The 17,598-nt window shown below is 42.2% G+C and overlaps 1 protein-coding gene across 12 annotated transcripts in view; it reads right to left on the minus strand.

Annotated features, from left to right (window-relative positions):
* LOC110974006 (uncharacterized) overlaps positions 1-17,598 on the minus strand; it is a 96,793-nt gene that overhangs the window by 23,220 nt on the left and 55,975 nt on the right. For 9 of the 12 annotated variants that reach the window (XM_087129753.1, XM_087129752.1, XM_087129748.1 and 6 more), the window contains exons 2-3: positions 16,563-16,737; positions 15,602-15,711 (exon numbers count right to left, since the gene is read on the minus strand). In XM_087129753.1, the coding sequence (XP_086985879.1) occupies positions 15,602-15,711; positions 16,563-16,737 (285 nt within the window). Of the gene's footprint in view, positions 1-11,246; positions 12,811-15,601; positions 15,712-16,562; positions 16,738-17,334; positions 17,500-17,598 lie in introns of those variants that run through there. The other 3 variants (XM_087129757.1, XM_087129756.1, XM_087129758.1) reach the window with 3 other exon arrangements.

A 17,598-nucleotide genomic window follows, 5' to 3' on the forward strand; every position in this document is an offset into this window, starting at 1 on the left:
ATGTACATCTTGCAATTTGTCCATATGCGATACATGACTGCACCTTGAAGAGCACATCAATCCGTGTTGGGATCACAACAAATTTAGCCATCACTTCAGCTGCGCGATTACGTGCGCACCTTTCTGCGGTGCTAAATTTAATTTAATCGGGAGAAAATCACGGAGCTTCACATTGCTCCGTCTCCTCGCTGTTCGGAGCTGGTCTGAGTTGATGCAGATATTGAGCGGAAGAGCTGAGATCTAGACGTTTGCACATCGACAATTACCCGCCGGGAGGGTGTTGTTATTGCAACACCCGGTGCAGGGGGGAGGGGAGGCCAATGGATCTGGCCAAATAAATCAACTTTTTGAGGCCATTTTTTTTTTCAAGCTTATTTAACTCCTACTGCCAAAACTTCCGCATGAAGGCATGAATTAAAGTGAAGCTGCAAAGAATGCATTGAGATTCGTGATACACATGTTAATTTCAATTAACAAGTCCAACAACGATTGTAGGGTTGTCGGTGTGCGATTTTAGAACAAGGAAGCAGGGGGGTGGTCGTAACCAAGAACTGGTGTGGTTGTTTCTGAAGCGGTGGATTTCTTTGTCAAATTGAACAGGGAAGAAATTAGGCTGAATGATGTAATATTGAAATCTTCCAAAACAATTCAATGGAATAATTCTTGGTTTTGACTGCAATTTCTTTTACTGAAAAGGATGAAGAACCGAACGTAATATCATCATATATTCTTTGCTTTCTCTTTTTCGAAATTAGGTATGCATATGCTAATAAATTTACATGCACGCGAAGGGCTCCAAATCTGTGTCATCACACTTTTATTTCAAGGGACATTATTTCACTCCAATAAATCTCGTTCAATCAAATCCCAAAATTACACATGGGACTCAGTTTGGCACTCCACCGAACTTAGATAAGTGCCCAATCAATGACGGTTAGGCCACGGCGGCTACGAGATCTAAAACATTTTCTCCTCCGTCCTCAAGTGTTCTCTTCAGTTGTGCAACTGACTTGCTGCTCGTTGCCTCAAGGAGCGTCCGATACAAGCAGACCCAGACAAGATCAAAGGGTTGCATCGTCTTGAGACAGTCTGTGCTGCAGTGTCTCTTCCCCCCCCCCTTTCTCCTCCAAGCTTAGCCTGTGCCAGAGCCGTGCTGGAGCATGTACTGGTGCTATGCCTGGGGCCCTGACTTGCGTTGGTTTGGGCATTGGAATACAGCAATCCGAGCGGACTCGCTGAGGATCCGTGGCTGCATGAAGCAGAAGACGGAACTTACTTCCTTGGATGACGGCAAAATATATCGACTTCTTGGAAATGAACAAAAAATCATCACGTTCCCATCTTTATCTATTTAATGTTTAGGGATCTTCTGGATAAGTTTGATTGAACAAATCAAGCAGGAACAAATGTGAGGAAAGTTCCTCAGAGATCATCTTAGCTTGTAGAGTGCTCATCTTTCAACCACCTGTTGGAAACAACTCTCTTGACCTTTCAATTCAACATCACGGATATTTTCCCTTTAATACACCCCCAAGTTGCAGCGTGTATTGTATGCATACATGTGTTTGTCCACCCACGGAGGACAGTTTCTAACTTGGGAAATTGGTCCGAGAGACCTGATGAGAACAAGTGACCACAATTTGAACGAACAACAACCTGCAATAGTACGCACTCGTCTGCCTCCGCTGGGAGTCTCAGTCTGCTTAACCTGCGGACTTGATTCCACGTCAGCTTCATTTCCTTTGATTTCCATTCTCCCAACTCTTCCAATCATCAGCCAATTACTGGAAGAGAGATGCTGCTCCATGAGGAGAGCCGTTGTCTCAATGGTCTACTCTCACGCTCAACCCAATGACCAGTGGGGCCAGACAGAGGTGATGTCCACCTCTCAACAAATCAGAAATACATGCTAGCTTAGCCACAAACCAAAGGACAGGTGGCGGTAGAGTTTAAATTTCCAATACATCACAGTCCTTTTGGCAACTGCTATATTCTTGCTACAAAAATCTGTTCTCTGACTTGTAAACATGTGTGTTTGGGTAATAAATGAAATGCTCACATAAAATTCTGTAACTTTTCTGAAGTCATACATGTAACTCTGGAGTCCCAAGGAAATTTCTCAGAACAGAATAATGAATAGACACGACCTTACCAATGTTTCAGTATCTTTCCTCGTTAAAAAAATGTAATTCTATCCAATACCAGACCGCTAATTTCTCAAATATTTTTTAATTACGTTTTCCAACAGAAAAGGGCAACAGTGATTGTTGATTTAAAGTATTCATATCCAAGAAAATTGCTTGAGCAGAAAAAAATAATCTTGTTCCAGTTCATGTCAACCAAACAGCAAAAACAGTCTCTGAATAAGATTTTGCTATCGCGATAAGGCTGCAGGATTTCCGCTTGAGAAACACACAAAGGCAGGCTCTGCAAATGGGCACCCGTACTGGGAAAATTGCTCGGAATATGAGGGCCCGGAGAAACCGTTTAATAACTAGAGCATACCAATTGTGCAATGGTGCTTTGGGCAGGTCGGTGAATTATCCTCCGTCTTCGATCTAATTGCATTCACACCACAAACGACTTGCCAAGTCGACATCACAAAATGCAAAATTGGATTGCAATTTGACCCAACTTAAGCTGAAAAGACTATGTGAATAGAAATAAATAGGAAGTCGTCAGAATTTAGATGCCTCTAAGCAACCGTGTCAAACAGTGTGTGAACGCCACAAAGCATTATTAATTTAAACTTCCAAAATAATAGAGCTGACGCATATTGCACATGAATGTGCACAAGAAGAAACATCAACTTATGATTGAATATTTTTAAACACATAAATACCAAACATTTGTGTTTTGCTGTGTAGTTCATACTTATGCTTTCTGAAAAACAATCCACGTCCACAAAGGCAAATACTTCATCTTGTCAAAGACTTTTTTACCTCTCAAATTCAGTTGAAAATTTCTGGCAAGAAAACAGCAAAATGTTGCCACTGAAATGTGATTATTTCCATGTCTTCATCTACTATTCCCTTTTCAAACATGAGAATGTAAAGACGTGTGCCTGACCAATTCCGAAATATTAATTAAGCATTTATTATCACCCTTTAGCATAACAATGCCCTGGGCGATCAGGCCAAATCAATAACACAAAGAGGAGTCAGGGAACGAGACGCTGAGTCCTGACACGTTCTGCATATCCTCTGGATGCACATTTATATCACCAATCAAAAGCAGAAATCAATACGCTGGCTTCATGATAATCTTCACCTTGTGGTCGTCTCTGCCTCATTTTGACTTAGTCATCACAACAACTGAATCCCCTAAATGATCAAGTCGTTTGCAAAGAAGTTGTCGGTAAATTGTCTCAATTTCAACTTTTTACCCTCACAAGGGTTTAATTGGATTCCTTAAATATGGGTCAATTGCCATAAGCAATTTATACATGTAGCATGACATTGTATCTTCAATGATGAATAAAACTCGTCATCAACAAAGCAATCCAATTTTCCATAACATGTCTACTACAGCAGGTCACTGAATTTGCCAAAATATTGGTAAAGCCAGTGAATTCAAATATCCACATACATTTACTGTAATACCACATTATATGAATATAGGAAATATAAGACGCATCAAATATTACCTTCTGTCCTCAACACACCAGACAGAAAATGGCAGCTACAAGGACAACCTCAGAAGGAGGTTAGAACAAGCTTCCAAAAACTGACAAAAATGGAACATACTGCACCATGACATGTGAGCAGCTTTCAGAATAAAGAGTCTGTCACTCAAACGAAAATTACTGTGCAGCAGCACAATACAGCTACATCAGTAGAGGTCGACATGTAAGGAATGGTGTCTCATGATTAAAAAATGACTGGATCATGGTTCATAATTCTGATGCATGAAAATAGCGGCCACTCTCTCACCGCTAGAGATTTTCTCCGAATTAATTCAGATGGAAAAATTTTCCCATTCTGATTGGAAGGCGGTGAAACCGTTAGAGACTGAAAGAAACCCACAATGACGTCTGTAAATCTCGACAAAATCTCGACGACAAAAATGGAAGGTGTAATCAAAATGCTGTTGTAATCAAGTTTTGAACTTCTTGTCTTTAACAATGAAAAAATTATGGCCAGTACCGAGTCCATAGATAGAAATTCAACACGGAACCATCCACTACATGTCTGCACCTTTGCAATTAAGTCTGGGCACCTGATCACATTAATTGGACATGCCGATTACTTTACATGTTTGAGTATCATGCAAAACTGTTGCCTTGATGTCCAAAGGTGTTTGAACAAACACAATGCAGCTATGTCTCTCTTCATAGGCATCAAACATCAAATTGAGCAGGCATGCAACTTGGACTTTGACAAAACCAAGAAAACGCCAATCTTCACAGGACTTTGTACAGTGTTTTTTAGTTTTCAATGACATGATAAGGAAGTGAGAAATGAGGAAATCAACTGATCTAAGGAAAAGTCACATGCCTGGTTGCGCGAGCCAGTAAGAAAAGGGACCGAAGTAGAGAAAGAGGTGGGTAAATGAACCAACTAATGGCACAGCAAGACGGACAAGCCATCGGGTTGACATGAGGGAACAGAGACAGACTGATAAGTTGAGACTGGCAGATTTGCAGGGAGACGGAGAAAGATTGATATTGAGAGACACACACAGAGGCAAGGCAGGAAGACAAGGACCCAGACAGATGGAGACCAAGAAAATTAACATGGAGACTGGCAAGAACAAATTACAATCAGGATGGCTGCTTGGGAGCACAGACAGACAGGCAGACATGTTGGGAGTAACAGATCAGCACAGAGAGAGAGAGAGAGAGAGAATGGAAAACTGACAACGACAGACACACAAACCACAGGAAAACAGCCTACCGGTAGGATACACAAAAAACATAATTCAGACTAAATAATGACAGGCAAGCAGCAAAAAAACAGGCAGGACACTTACAGCCAAGAACTCCAAAAGCAAAACATCGCACTTTATTGATAGTGCAACAGGGAGCGTCACTTTGCAGTGTGTACTCTTAAACGTGCAAGTTTAAAAAGTGCAGGTCTTAATCAGATACAGCTTGTGATAACGTCAAAATATTGTACTGGGATTGAAATCTACCAGCCGCTCTGCCCTGGTAGTTAACATTTAAAATGGTTGGATGTCCTGAGTACTTTTGTTTATTTTTCTCCCACGCATAAATTAGACAAACACACCCGTAGTTGCTGTGGATCCTTCATTATGCAGCACCACAAAGGGTGACTTCTCCATCAAATTCTCCTCATCATCGGCCAGTTTTCATTGCTGTCCGGGGAAAAGCAATCAAAGAGAATGAAAGAGGGGGGGGGCAACCCCGACACTGAGAGACGGGGATCGTGTTACCCTTCCAGCGATGGGCGGAGAAAAAGGAGCAAAAATACCGGAGGATAGGTCAGACAGGAGGGAGATGAATTAAATGATTTAATCAGCCAGCGGTTGGTAAATACCAGGATCATAATAAAAGGTTTTTATAAAGGTTTTATCCAACATGATGTGAGTGAAATTACTAGCAAGAGGGTCTAGACTTTTGATCAGCAGTCAACTTGCACAGGGTGGTTGACAATATGGTAAGTAGGCAAAGTGCTTCGCTTCCCGAGTTTTTCTGTCGTGCGATGCATTTGTATGCTGTGTCACCAAAAACAGCCTGACAACTTTTACAATTTAGCAGACTAGTAGCCACCTTGCAGCACCTCCAAGATTTTCAAATCAATCCAGCGGCCAAGATAGTTCGGAGTTATACACATTTCACTTGATAGTCCCCAAGGATACAATAAGCAGCATCAAGTTGTTACCAGAGAGTCTCATGAGATGGACGCCAATTATTTCCATTTTATACCCCCTCACACACACAACCGAGATTTCCCACAATTCACTTCATGGATCTGTACGTCCCATTCTGTATGCTTTTTCTTTGGCCGCCCAGGGTTCCATAGAAGTAAAATTTTGGGGTCAGCTGCCTGGAAGGCTGGCTCGGCGTAATAACGGGGGAAGCACTCCATTCTTTTCATTACCATGATAAATCTCCGTGCTCCAAATGAAAGGAAGCACTGAGTGCAGTGCAGAAATCTCAGATGGCAGTAAAGGGTAAATGAAAGCCGAGCGTAGGCCTCGGGAAAAAAACACAGAATGAAAAAAGGAGACACGGAAAGAGACACAAGCTTTCTGTTTGTAACGGGTAAATTGAATGTTTTAGCACCTCTATCTGTAAGAGTTTTACGGGGAGGGCTGTCACATCGAAAAAAGGTTTATTGACAAAATACCCTGGATGGAATTAAGTGGTTTGTCGAAACAAGATTAACAACAAGAGGAGAAAATAGGGAGAGCACAGCAAACTCAGTAACTGGAATAAAAGGCTGACAATAAAGCTGAAAAATAGCAACTGTAACATGAATCTTTAGTTTTCTGGCACTTTTTTCACTTGTACTGTAAAGGCTTATGATGTATTTCTCTTTGCTTGCTTTTCAAGGAAATTTAGACACTCGTTAAACTCTGACCCTCCATGTTCGCAGTGTCGGTCAGATACAACCGTAGAAGATAAAAATCCTCATTATCAGATTTCTGAATGCTTGACCGTGGTACTGTTATCAGACAGTGATGAAATGTTGTTTATGCCTTACAAAACTTAGCTACCGCAGGCTCCAGAGAGGGATTATTTCCAACTTTTCCACTCAAGTCCTCCTTGCACATCAGTAGCAGGCTAGCTACACGAATAAGGTCGTGCATACATCATGTACCATACGCTTCTATTGAGTTGTGGCTCATCTTCGGCAAGTTCGTTTTTCTACAGAGAAAAGAAGCAGTTCCTTTCCAAAGGCTTGGGCTGTCCTGAAGTCGGGGGGGGGGAGCTCTTCAAAGGCAATCTGCTGGGAGCCTTTGATTTTTGTTTCTTCCCGGTGTAAATCTTTCTCCGTGGCTGTCCAAGTCCTCGCGGTAAAAAAAATCTGGATTGATTTTCGGGCGGCGGCCAGCGAGGTTAATGAGTCTGAGATACACGATACCTGAACTAAAATATTAATTACAACTAGTACGCCGGGAACGAAAGAACCTTCTTAAAGGCACACGTAGTCCGTATCATTTTGATAAAAGACACCAGTGCCCCCCAAATGGAAGCAGGGACAATCAATCTGCCGGCAAGAATGACTAGTTAATGCTAACAGTCCTCAATGCTCCGCTGTCAATGTAATTTTCTGCACACCATAGTGGGTGCTAGCTTATTTTGAATTATGCTTAACTCATTTTCCTAGTGGAAATCGAGAAGCACTGATTTTAGACCACCACTTTAAAAGCTCATCTGCTGCTCCTTTAAGGCAATTTTCAGTATTCTCTCTTTTCATTTTGGATCATCGCAGGATGGTGAGAGTTGAGTTGCTGAGACAGGTCCTTGAACTATTGACTCAGAGAAATTCTCACTGATTCTCGATTTCAAACTGCAGGTGCAGCTGCCGAAATTTGGCTTGAAAAAAAATGCCAATTGCTTCCACATTCACAAAAATCAGTAAGTCTACCTGACCGATGAGTAATAATGCCAACAGGCACACTGATAGGACGTCATTTGATTTTGGAGACAGTATTTGATGATGATTCCCCCCATCAACAATTTCATTGATATCTGTCTGAATAAAAGCTTTAAAACATTAAAACCTGAGTTCTGTCTTCTTGGCCAGAAGTGGCGATCAGATTTCGATATAAGCCCAGACAACAGAGTGATTCTGATGGAGAAAAGCATACTTTGCTAATAAAGAAAAAAATGGGAAAAGAAGCAAATCTCTGTTGCAAAGTACCCTGCTGAGAAAACAGCAAGCAAAATTAATTTTGCACTGTTACTTTACTTGTCATTTTGTCAGCCTACCTCCATACTTGAATTTGGTTGATTAATGGACAACCATTCACACATGTCCTTTGCCTTCATTAATCAACTGGTCCTGTTCCCTCATCATCACGTATTTTCAGTAAAACAGAGAAACAAGTCCAATACTTCTTGAAGGAAACAGCTGAGTCAATACTACAAACATTCTTCCTTTCTCCCTCAAACTACACCAAAGACACAGTGTTTATGGTGATGTACGCTCACCAAGGAATTCCAAGTTGCCTTTCAAAATACTCTGTATATAATCAAATCATCATGTCTGCCACGGGTGACTTCACAGGTTTAATCATTATCATGGACACCCATTCAACTACGGTAAATCTATAACTAGTTTGTCCAATTCTTAACCGTTCATGATTTTTTTACTTACCTGTTCAACTCTTGGGTTGCCAGTGTATTTTTGTTAATGTATTTTAAAACAAAGTCTAACATGAAATGAACCCAACACTAATATTACAAATGCAAAAGTAACTGCTCTGCGATAAATTCAGTTTTTTAGTCTGTTGGCAAGAGGTAAAATTCTCGGTCTTCAGATACCGTAACTAAACTTTCTTCAGTTAACGGTAAAAGTGAAAAAAGTTGGTCGTTTCTAAGCAATCGATCCAGACTATCTGCAATCTAGATCAGGGTTTATGGAGCATAAACCAGGAGGGTACAGCCGATCGTTTATCATATGCCCCCTAGCAAATCCCCTAGCGGCAGTTCCTCCGTTATTGGTCGCTTTCTCGGGCAAGCGTCGCGACGCAAAAGGGGCTTCATTATTGGCCAATAAGTCCTCCTGCATGATATGTCTGGCGACTGGAGGGAGCCAGTTAAACTGGTACACGCACATCCAAAAGTGCAGCATCACGCTGCTATCACAACATCCAATATCACCTGTCCGGCAAAAGAACCTCTTCAGATCGAAGCATCCCCAATATGGTCAAGTGGAAACGGGGAAAAATGAATATCATGATTTGAGAATGATTTTCTGCACACACAGCATTACCATTGCTTAATGTATTTTCCACATCACAGATATAAGATATTTCCAAAGGAGTTACACTGATTTTTATAATGCAATGTTATGATGTCCAGTTGAAAGAGGACAAATGGCACACCAAATATTCCAACTCATTTGCAGCTAAGAAACCTGAGGGAACACGGCACACATCTCAAACTGATCATTGGAATCCACTTGATGTTCTTTTGGAACATGTGTGCTCAATTCAAGAGATGACGTACATGTACATGTACATATTTTGAGAAAAGATCCTTTTAAGGATGTAAATTGTGTCCTTGGGTGCCTTTTTTTCACTTGTTGAAACTTTTAAAGTAACGTCTGTGACACAGAGAGAGCAAATGTACAAAATAAATAAACTCACTCTGAATAAACTACAGCGGGAAAAAACCTGAAACACTTTGCGAAAAAAAAATCACGTTAATTCTGGCAGGATTGTTTGCAGCAGAAAGACAATAAAAGGGAAATTCTGGGGCGCTGAGTCCCAAGAAATGTTGCTTATAGTGTACGATGCATGTCAAATTTACAATACGGATGACAGCAATGAATAGAGAAAAAGATGATGTGGTGCTGATGTGAATTCGGCGCGCGGGGAGGCCCTGCTGTATGCTCTGCCATGGGAGATATTTCGGGTTTTTAATCAACGAGTCATGATGGAGTGTCCCTGTTCTCCAGGGGACAATGCCAGAATCGATTCGTACCCTTCAAGACTTCATGCACAACATTGCTCATGAATGGACTGGTTTTCCTCGCCAGGAGATGACACGCATCGCAGACGGTTTTTGGGACTGGGAATGTGCAAGATGTGAGGCAGGCTATGGATGCGGCTAGACGCTTCCGTTTCTGGCAAAAATGAATCCTCCCAATGCACATTTTGCAATTGCATTTCAAAAAGTTTCTCGGCGAATAAAGCGTGCATGCCACAACGCATCTTTGCTGATCAGCGCATACCCTCCGCTCATCCATTTAAAAAACATTGCCGAGAAATTGAAGCCGCATTGACAAATTGACCCTCGGGGGAAAGACGGCAGATTACATGGAAATTGGCTGTCAGGATTCTAAATTACAAGTAAGTTTGACCTCAAGGGTTCCCAAATTGTCCAAAGACATCAGTATAACGACAATCCTCATCAAACATGGCTGCCATTAAAAATACAATTTGAGAGTAAAGTATTCAAACACTTGGAATAAAGTAAAATGGCCACATAATTACAAGATAATGCAGTAAAAATCCCACATGTACATGTACACCGCACGTGAAGACTGTAATGTTGACAAAAAAAAATTGTTATCACTTCACGTAGGAGACATGAAATGTGACGACAAAACTGTCAGAACTTGAAAAAAAAACAAATCACGCATGTATACGTAAAGCATGTTAAAACTGTGATGCATAAAACTTGACCAAACAAAATTTCTGTCACCTCATGATCTGCCAATGAAAAAAAAAGGCCAACTTTTTTGACAAGACAGCGGACAAAACATGAGTGTCAAGTATGCAATTTGTGTCTTGATTTCCCCAACATGGCTGGGGAAATCCTTTGCTGGAATCCATGCACATTTGGGTTAATCATCGATAAATATCTGGCTTGAGACATTGACCAAAAGCATTTTGATATTTTTTGGTAAAGTATCAGACATACTCCTGAATCCTTGGGTCTCACAGCAAACAGACCCTGACATATACAAATAAGCAGAACAGCAACTGGAAAAATGAAAGACAGGCAATTTGAAAGTCGCTGTCTTTTTCTTCAACCAACAGGGTATCACAATTGGCCCAAAGCGTCAAGCTTAGGAACGCACGTGAGAGTATGGTGCCACCACGGTCTGGTAGTTATGGTGTCTCCACGGATTTGTCAACCAGAGTCTACCCTTTGATAGCACTTTCTTTCTTCCCTTCAGAAACTTCACACTGTATTTACTCCTTTCAACTCCCCTCCCCCCTGCAGTGGTGGTACAAACGTTTGCTTTTATTCACGGACAGACCTCCAACTTCTACCGCATGAAAAGCCTTTGGCATTTGAAGTTTCTATGCCAAACATGATCAGAGCCATTATGAGAATGTTTTCTTTGTGAATACAAGAAGAATAAAAAGGTTTTTTCAATTACATGTACATACATTTCAGAGCACAACGCATACGTGTTCAAGTTAACAAAACAGTGGAGCCATCTCTTCTCCATTCAAAAACCTAAAACCATTTAAAATAAAGAACAGCTAATTCTTTAAGAGTGGCAATACCAACACACACATTGTTTTCTTATTTTAATCGATAAGGTTTCATGCGGGGGTCATTTCCTAGAAACTTCTCGAAACATACTGGTTCCTACCTTTGTTTTCGCTCACCACATGAATTGTCCAATCGGTAGTTGCCGTTACTATGATAAAGATGAATCCTATCAATATGAAGACGACAATAATGCTTTTGAAGAGGTACGAGAAGATGGTGTCAAATGTCCGCTTTGGGGGTTGCGCGATGGCTACTCCCTTTTCGTTCTTGATGTTGAAGTACCTCCCCATATTTGCTCTTGTGAGTTTTTTCCTTTGGTCAAACACTGAATCCAACGCAGTACTCAAACCTAAGCTGACACAAAACCGAGGGGGCTTAACTTTCCCAACTGCAAATGGCTTGTTGTGGATCAAAGGCCAACAGCAATGTTCAGGAAGCAGTGATCTATGACCACGGTCTCCGATATATGCACCAGGTGCTTAGTGTTTGGATGCTACAAACTGCCAAACTGACCAACTTTCTGTCTCTATCTGGAGTAAGTGCTTCTTCAACGACGCTACTCCGATCCAACTACAGTCTGGGTGCACGGACACGGCTGCTGGTTCATCCAGTGATTTCTGCCTCTGAGTACGCACTGGCGTGGCACTCATTAACAGTCAGGTGATTACACGTTGTGCCCAGAAACGTGACGTCGTTCAGCTCAGCACCTGTTTGGAGGGTACAAAGTACTCCACCGGTCGTTAACTGTGTACCTGGTAGTTCTACAAGCTATGTCAACTTGGCCAGGTAACTTTGTAGGAAATGTCTGGGGCTCAATGTCCAAGTTCTGCTATCAGGATATGACTGACAGCAGTAGGTTCTTCCTGGTACCGATAAAACAAAGCTGTCCACGTTCACAGCCTGTTATCGGCAAACTCAAAAGACTAGCTGGCAAGCTGCCTCTTAAATGCTGTTCATCAGTTTATTGAAGGCAGCCTTTCTGTACAGAAATGTCGGTAAAGTGCTTCAACAACGGGATACAGGCACACAGCTCTGACATAAACTGCAAACACCAAACGCTTGTGGAGGCTGCAGACTTCCTCTGTGTGGCCGGCTACAGGTCAGCGCTTCACAACAAATGTCGGGCTGTTTCTTTAGTGTCTGGCAGAACAAAACCATCTCTCAAAAAACAGCCGGTTTGATAGACCGAGTCCGACTGCAACATTACTGTCCCATTCATAATCCTGCTTGTCGGCACAAATATTTTCTTTTTTAGCCTCCGAGCTCTCTCTTCATAAGCCCGCCGTCTACCAACAGACGGGCAGTTCTCAAATAACGCCACTCGGTAGCACACACCCTGGCGTAGAATTTCCTCAGTCTTGATTGGCTGTGGAGTTTTTTTTTTAATCTCGACGCTCTTCGCTAAGTCGCAGCTGCCTCTGCCGACGAGGAGCCCAATGTTTGCTTTTCAGTGTATTAACCGCTGATTCAAATATGCGTACACGAGCCTAGGCACACACACACCTATTGAGTAATTCTCCGGGAGCAGGACTGGACCCAGCCTCATCTGATGGCCCACAATAGACCAGTGTTGGATGCAGGTAATATTGGTTTCTGAATGGACGGATGTGTAGCTTGGCTCCCATACGCCAAGACTGTGTTATCTGACCATAAGACCTTGTGATTGATTTGCCTGATGCCTGCCAGGCTACCCAGGGGCAAATAAGAAATGAAGCAGGCAGATTTGATATTGAGGTATTGTAAAATGCCCCAATGCTTACTCGAGCAGTTGCTGCACTCATATCGTCAAGTCACATGCTGATTACATCATAGCTATTCTTAGGGATGGAGGAATGACATCATTAGAGTGATCCGGAGTTGTGCATGTCAAGTGCATTACGTCTTGTATCATTCATGCATAAAAAATCCGGCCAAATCTGGTTAATTCACTCTTGAAATCCCAACACTGTTGGTGAAAATTTTAATAAGAATGATCGCATGGTAAAATCTGAAAATTGTTTCCGTCCTTCATATGAACATACATGTGCTTCAAATTGTCACACAGTTTTTATATTTTTTAAGACTGAATCAAAGTCACTACTGTTTTATAAATAAGGATGCTCAAATTCATGGTAAGGAAAAGTAATTCATGTGTATTTGGGGTTCATTTTTGGGGGACAAACTTTGAGCTGTGTCCTCAAATTAAAGGGTCCTCAACCTCAAATCAGAAGTCGCTAGAATCCCTTCCATCTTCGGTCTGATTCCCATTCAACTCAACACTTCCCGCAAACTCCTTCTGCAGGATCACGGCAAAACATCTCAAGAATGACAACCATCCGACACATCTTCCCCGGTTGCATGTCTCTTTGCCATTGCTGCAACTATCTGAACATCCGACTCACATCCAAGGTCACAGCCATCCCCCCCACCCCCAAATACAAATGCCGCATGGCAATAACACCAACAGGGTGAAATAGGATGATAATTTAATTCAATTCGAGATAAAGATCTGTGTGGTATGAGATGATGTAATGAGTTAAAAAAATAAAACTGACCAATGGATTGTTCCATTCACATGATGGGTGGAGACAGTAACTGAACTGTGTAATCACTCACCAAACTTGACAAATGTTATCTAGCGACAACACAGAACCAGTGTTGTAATAGCAAATATGATCAGAGCAGTATCAAGGATATGGTAAATATACACAAACAGTTACCATGCCCATGTGGTTTATCTAAGGTGCTGGTATGCAATTAATGTAAGTACTGCCCTTACTGAATGCCATAAAAAAAATCCCTAAACCTTTTTTGGGTAATACCGGCACGAGAATTTAAATGCCGCTCCCACGCAAAGCTGACTGAAGCTTTTTGGAGCTTCCACTGCACATGCTCCATGTCTGATTGCAGCCATTTACGTGTTCACCACCTTATCACTGTTTTAAGCATGCCCCATTAAAAAAAAACCAATTCCAGACGGTCGCGTTTTAAAATCCACACTGTGCTGCCAACCGTCCCAGGCCGCCTCTTGATGGATCTGAGATGGGCCCACGGTCACATGGAATGACAAGTGTTTATGCTGTCCGATCAGACGCCAGCCGTTAATCAAACACCGAAGATTCGAGACAGCGGTGTTTCATCTTTGAGAAGGATGAGCTAGACTAATAATCACAGTGCCCTGTCGTGCGATGTTACCTGTAAAACGGGGCTATGTTTGGAGACATTCTGCATGCAGCCGCGACTGCCGTGCAAACTCAGCCGCGACAGTATAACTCTCAAGTTACATGTGTAGTTGTTTGTATCGCAAGTACAGACAGGAGTAGGTTTTCATGTCATTAGCCGCAACTTACAAGAGCGCTTTCCCATCTTCTGACAAGGCGGGGCAAAATCTCTGCTACCTGATGGCTTCCCCCGCCTCTAAATTTGGTATGCACATTGAGACATCTATTCTGGATGCAACTAAAAGGCACGGACAGGCAAATTCAAGATTTGTCAAGGGTGGCCAGAAGACGAGCCAACCAAACATCAAGGTTAGAGTTCAAAACCAAGGATACACCACCATAGAGATCGATGGGGAATTTTATGAACCAAAATAATGTCCATTACGCTTGCATGTACAAGTACGTTTCTGTCAGTTTTCGTGGACGTAAATTGAATAGTTGGGAAAAATGATTTCAAACACTGGGGGGGGATGCAAATCCCCATCTCTCTCTGGTTCTGTCGCCCATTATTGACTTCAAACTTGCAATTATCGCATCCAATGGGAGAGACCACCTGATCCCGAACAGATGCATCAGACAGCCAATGGCCATGATCGTGTTTCCCCGGTTAGCTCTGAGATAACATTGATTTAAGGTCCTGTGTCCATTTAAATGCTGTCCAAAGTGTAAAGAATATGGCACTGCGTGCTTATACCATAAACAGAGCTGACCCCCCCTGAATTCTAGAAGGCTTCTCAAAGACAAGCTCATCGGCTAATGCATGCAGACAGTGCAAAGAAATGTGCCTTGACCGAGGAAAACAGAGACAAATAGGGATGCACAATGTATTACAGATTCTACGCATAATGAAATGACGGGTACAAGATGGAGGATGAAGAGACAGTCACAAAATATACGGCAGAGGGGTCATACCAAGAACAATAAAACACTGGGACTTTCCAAGGCCTTCCAATCCGGTTCATAAGTGACTTCGTCACAAAGGCGGACCCGCCACGATTCACAGGCTCCCATTGGACGATCGCAGAAGTTGCGCGTTGAAGTTGCGAATTTACAGATCTCTGTGGAAACATTTGTGGGACACACAGAGCAACAAGAATCGCTCTGGCCATCGCGAATTGGCAAGGTCGTTTTTGCGCGGTTCTACATATCCAGAAACCTGATTATCCGCGTGTTAAGGTAAGTGTGATTTTCATAATAGACAGGAGCAATAGGAAAGGCTGCACAGTGATCTGATCTATGTACATGTATCTCTTACCGATGGTTGCACTTGTCATTATCTGGGGGTGGACCCCGTTGTCAGCAATGCACGCGTACACTCCTTCGTGAACTGCTTTCTGTAGGTTCTTCAGTTTTAACTTGATGCCCCTGGAGTTCAAGATTAACACAAACCCCAAACACTTCATCAGTAGAAGCTACAAAGTAAATGCTTCTCTTTAAGTGGGGGAAACTTATCAGATCATAAAGGCTGGCTACAATGGTCTCAGGGGTGAGATCGGAGGATGAAGTGAAATCAACGTAACATCCAGCTGAGGAGTTGAATACCACTACACCAAAGCACTGTGACTTTGCACGACTCCTTTTAATGCCCTAGGCAAGAGTTCCCTCCAAAATGACTGTGATTTTGTCAATCCAGCATATGGCTTTTTGCCCATTTTTCCCAAGTCCAAGGCACAACCTGAATGACTTTAAAGCTCTAGAAATGCAGGGCTTTGTGTCTGAAATCCTGAAAAATCCAGGAAATTGCAACCCAGTGGTCATTTGTGAAACTCTAAAACAAAGTACACACATGTACACCTGTGTGTACACTTGTTCAATCCATGAACGGTGCTGGTGTTTCCTAGGTAAAAGCACTGGTCTCCAGTTGTCTTTTTCTAACCAAGATACCTGTGAGGGCAGAGAACCGATCTGACTATCTGATGAAGATGGCCGATAATAGTGAAGTGCCCTGATATGAATGCTTCTTATTAATCAAGAACAGATTAAACCAGTTTGCCTACTAGCGTTTGCTATCATTGCGTAGAAATTGCTCATTTCCTACTTTTAATTTAAACAGTTATTTTCTTTCCTCTTTTACGAACACTGTTCTTCATCAAAATCTACGGAATTCAACAAACCTTTTCACTTATTTTCACAAGATGTCCCAACCTCTCATGTTTTGGTGGGTGGGGGGATGGCAGAGGGATCAGGCTAAAATCGGAAGTCACATGACCACTCACCCTTTTCCACTCTTGTAGGAAATGCCCCTGATGGCCCCCTTCGATAACGTGACATTGTCTTTCATCATGGTGAGCTTGGGCGCGGGGTAGCCCGACGCCGAGCACGACACCGTAGCACGGCCCCCTGGTAGGTAGGTCTTGTCCTTCAGCTCTCTCGCAAAGGTTGGTGCGGCACCTGATGGAAAATAGAAAGTCGGGGGGCGATGGTTAAGTGCAACGCCTCAGTTTAGAGATTGGGGATGAGGAGAAATCAATAAAACATCTAGCAGAAGGGTTGCAATAATAACAACGATAAATACTGTGATTCTTCAGGGCTTTTAAAGCAGCTTACAATGCATGGATTCTCCTCCAAATTGCTACGATTACGTGTATGTTAATCTCCATCTAGGGTTTTAGCACCAAGTACAAAAACAAAAGCAAAACCTGAATGGCTGACCCCTTTAAAATTCCAAATGAACTGTAACAGCCTGAAATCGGGGGGGGAGGACTGAGAAATTACAACCCTAACAGTGTGATGCTGGAAATGAACAAAACTGCATTGTCACTGAAACCAGAAGTAAGAACCAAGGGTAATTCTTTCAGTTAGCATAAATGAAACCACCATGGAATACTGACGGACAAAATCTGACATATCATCTGACGAAACGAATCAGAGGTTGCAACAGCCGCGTAAAAATCTTTAACAGAATCTTGTAACAATGAAAAGCAACAGGAGAATCCCTTAATACTTAAATTTTCTTTGAAATTTAATGCTCATTGTATAAAAACATACATCTCTACTATGACATCATGCTTGAAGAAAAAGACGGCTGGATGAAATAGTCCATCTTTTTGTATAAAAGCACTCAGACTACACAATAATTTATTTTGCGATGAACAATCATTTTCAAAGACTAAGTCAATCTATAGGAGCGTGAACATAATCTATCAACGCGAGTCCTTCATTGATTCAACACTGCCACCGAGTGATACATGCATCTCCTGTATCCAAGAATTTCATGCATGCAGCCACAAGCCTCCTGGAGTCAACTGTGCC

Source organism: Acanthaster planci, linkage group LG19, assembly GCF_054643075.1.
Source record: "Acanthaster planci isolate LZ-2023a linkage group LG19, COTS_SCS, whole genome shotgun sequence".
Classification (NCBI taxonomy): domain Eukaryota; kingdom Metazoa; phylum Echinodermata; class Asteroidea; order Valvatida; family Acanthasteridae; genus Acanthaster; species Acanthaster planci.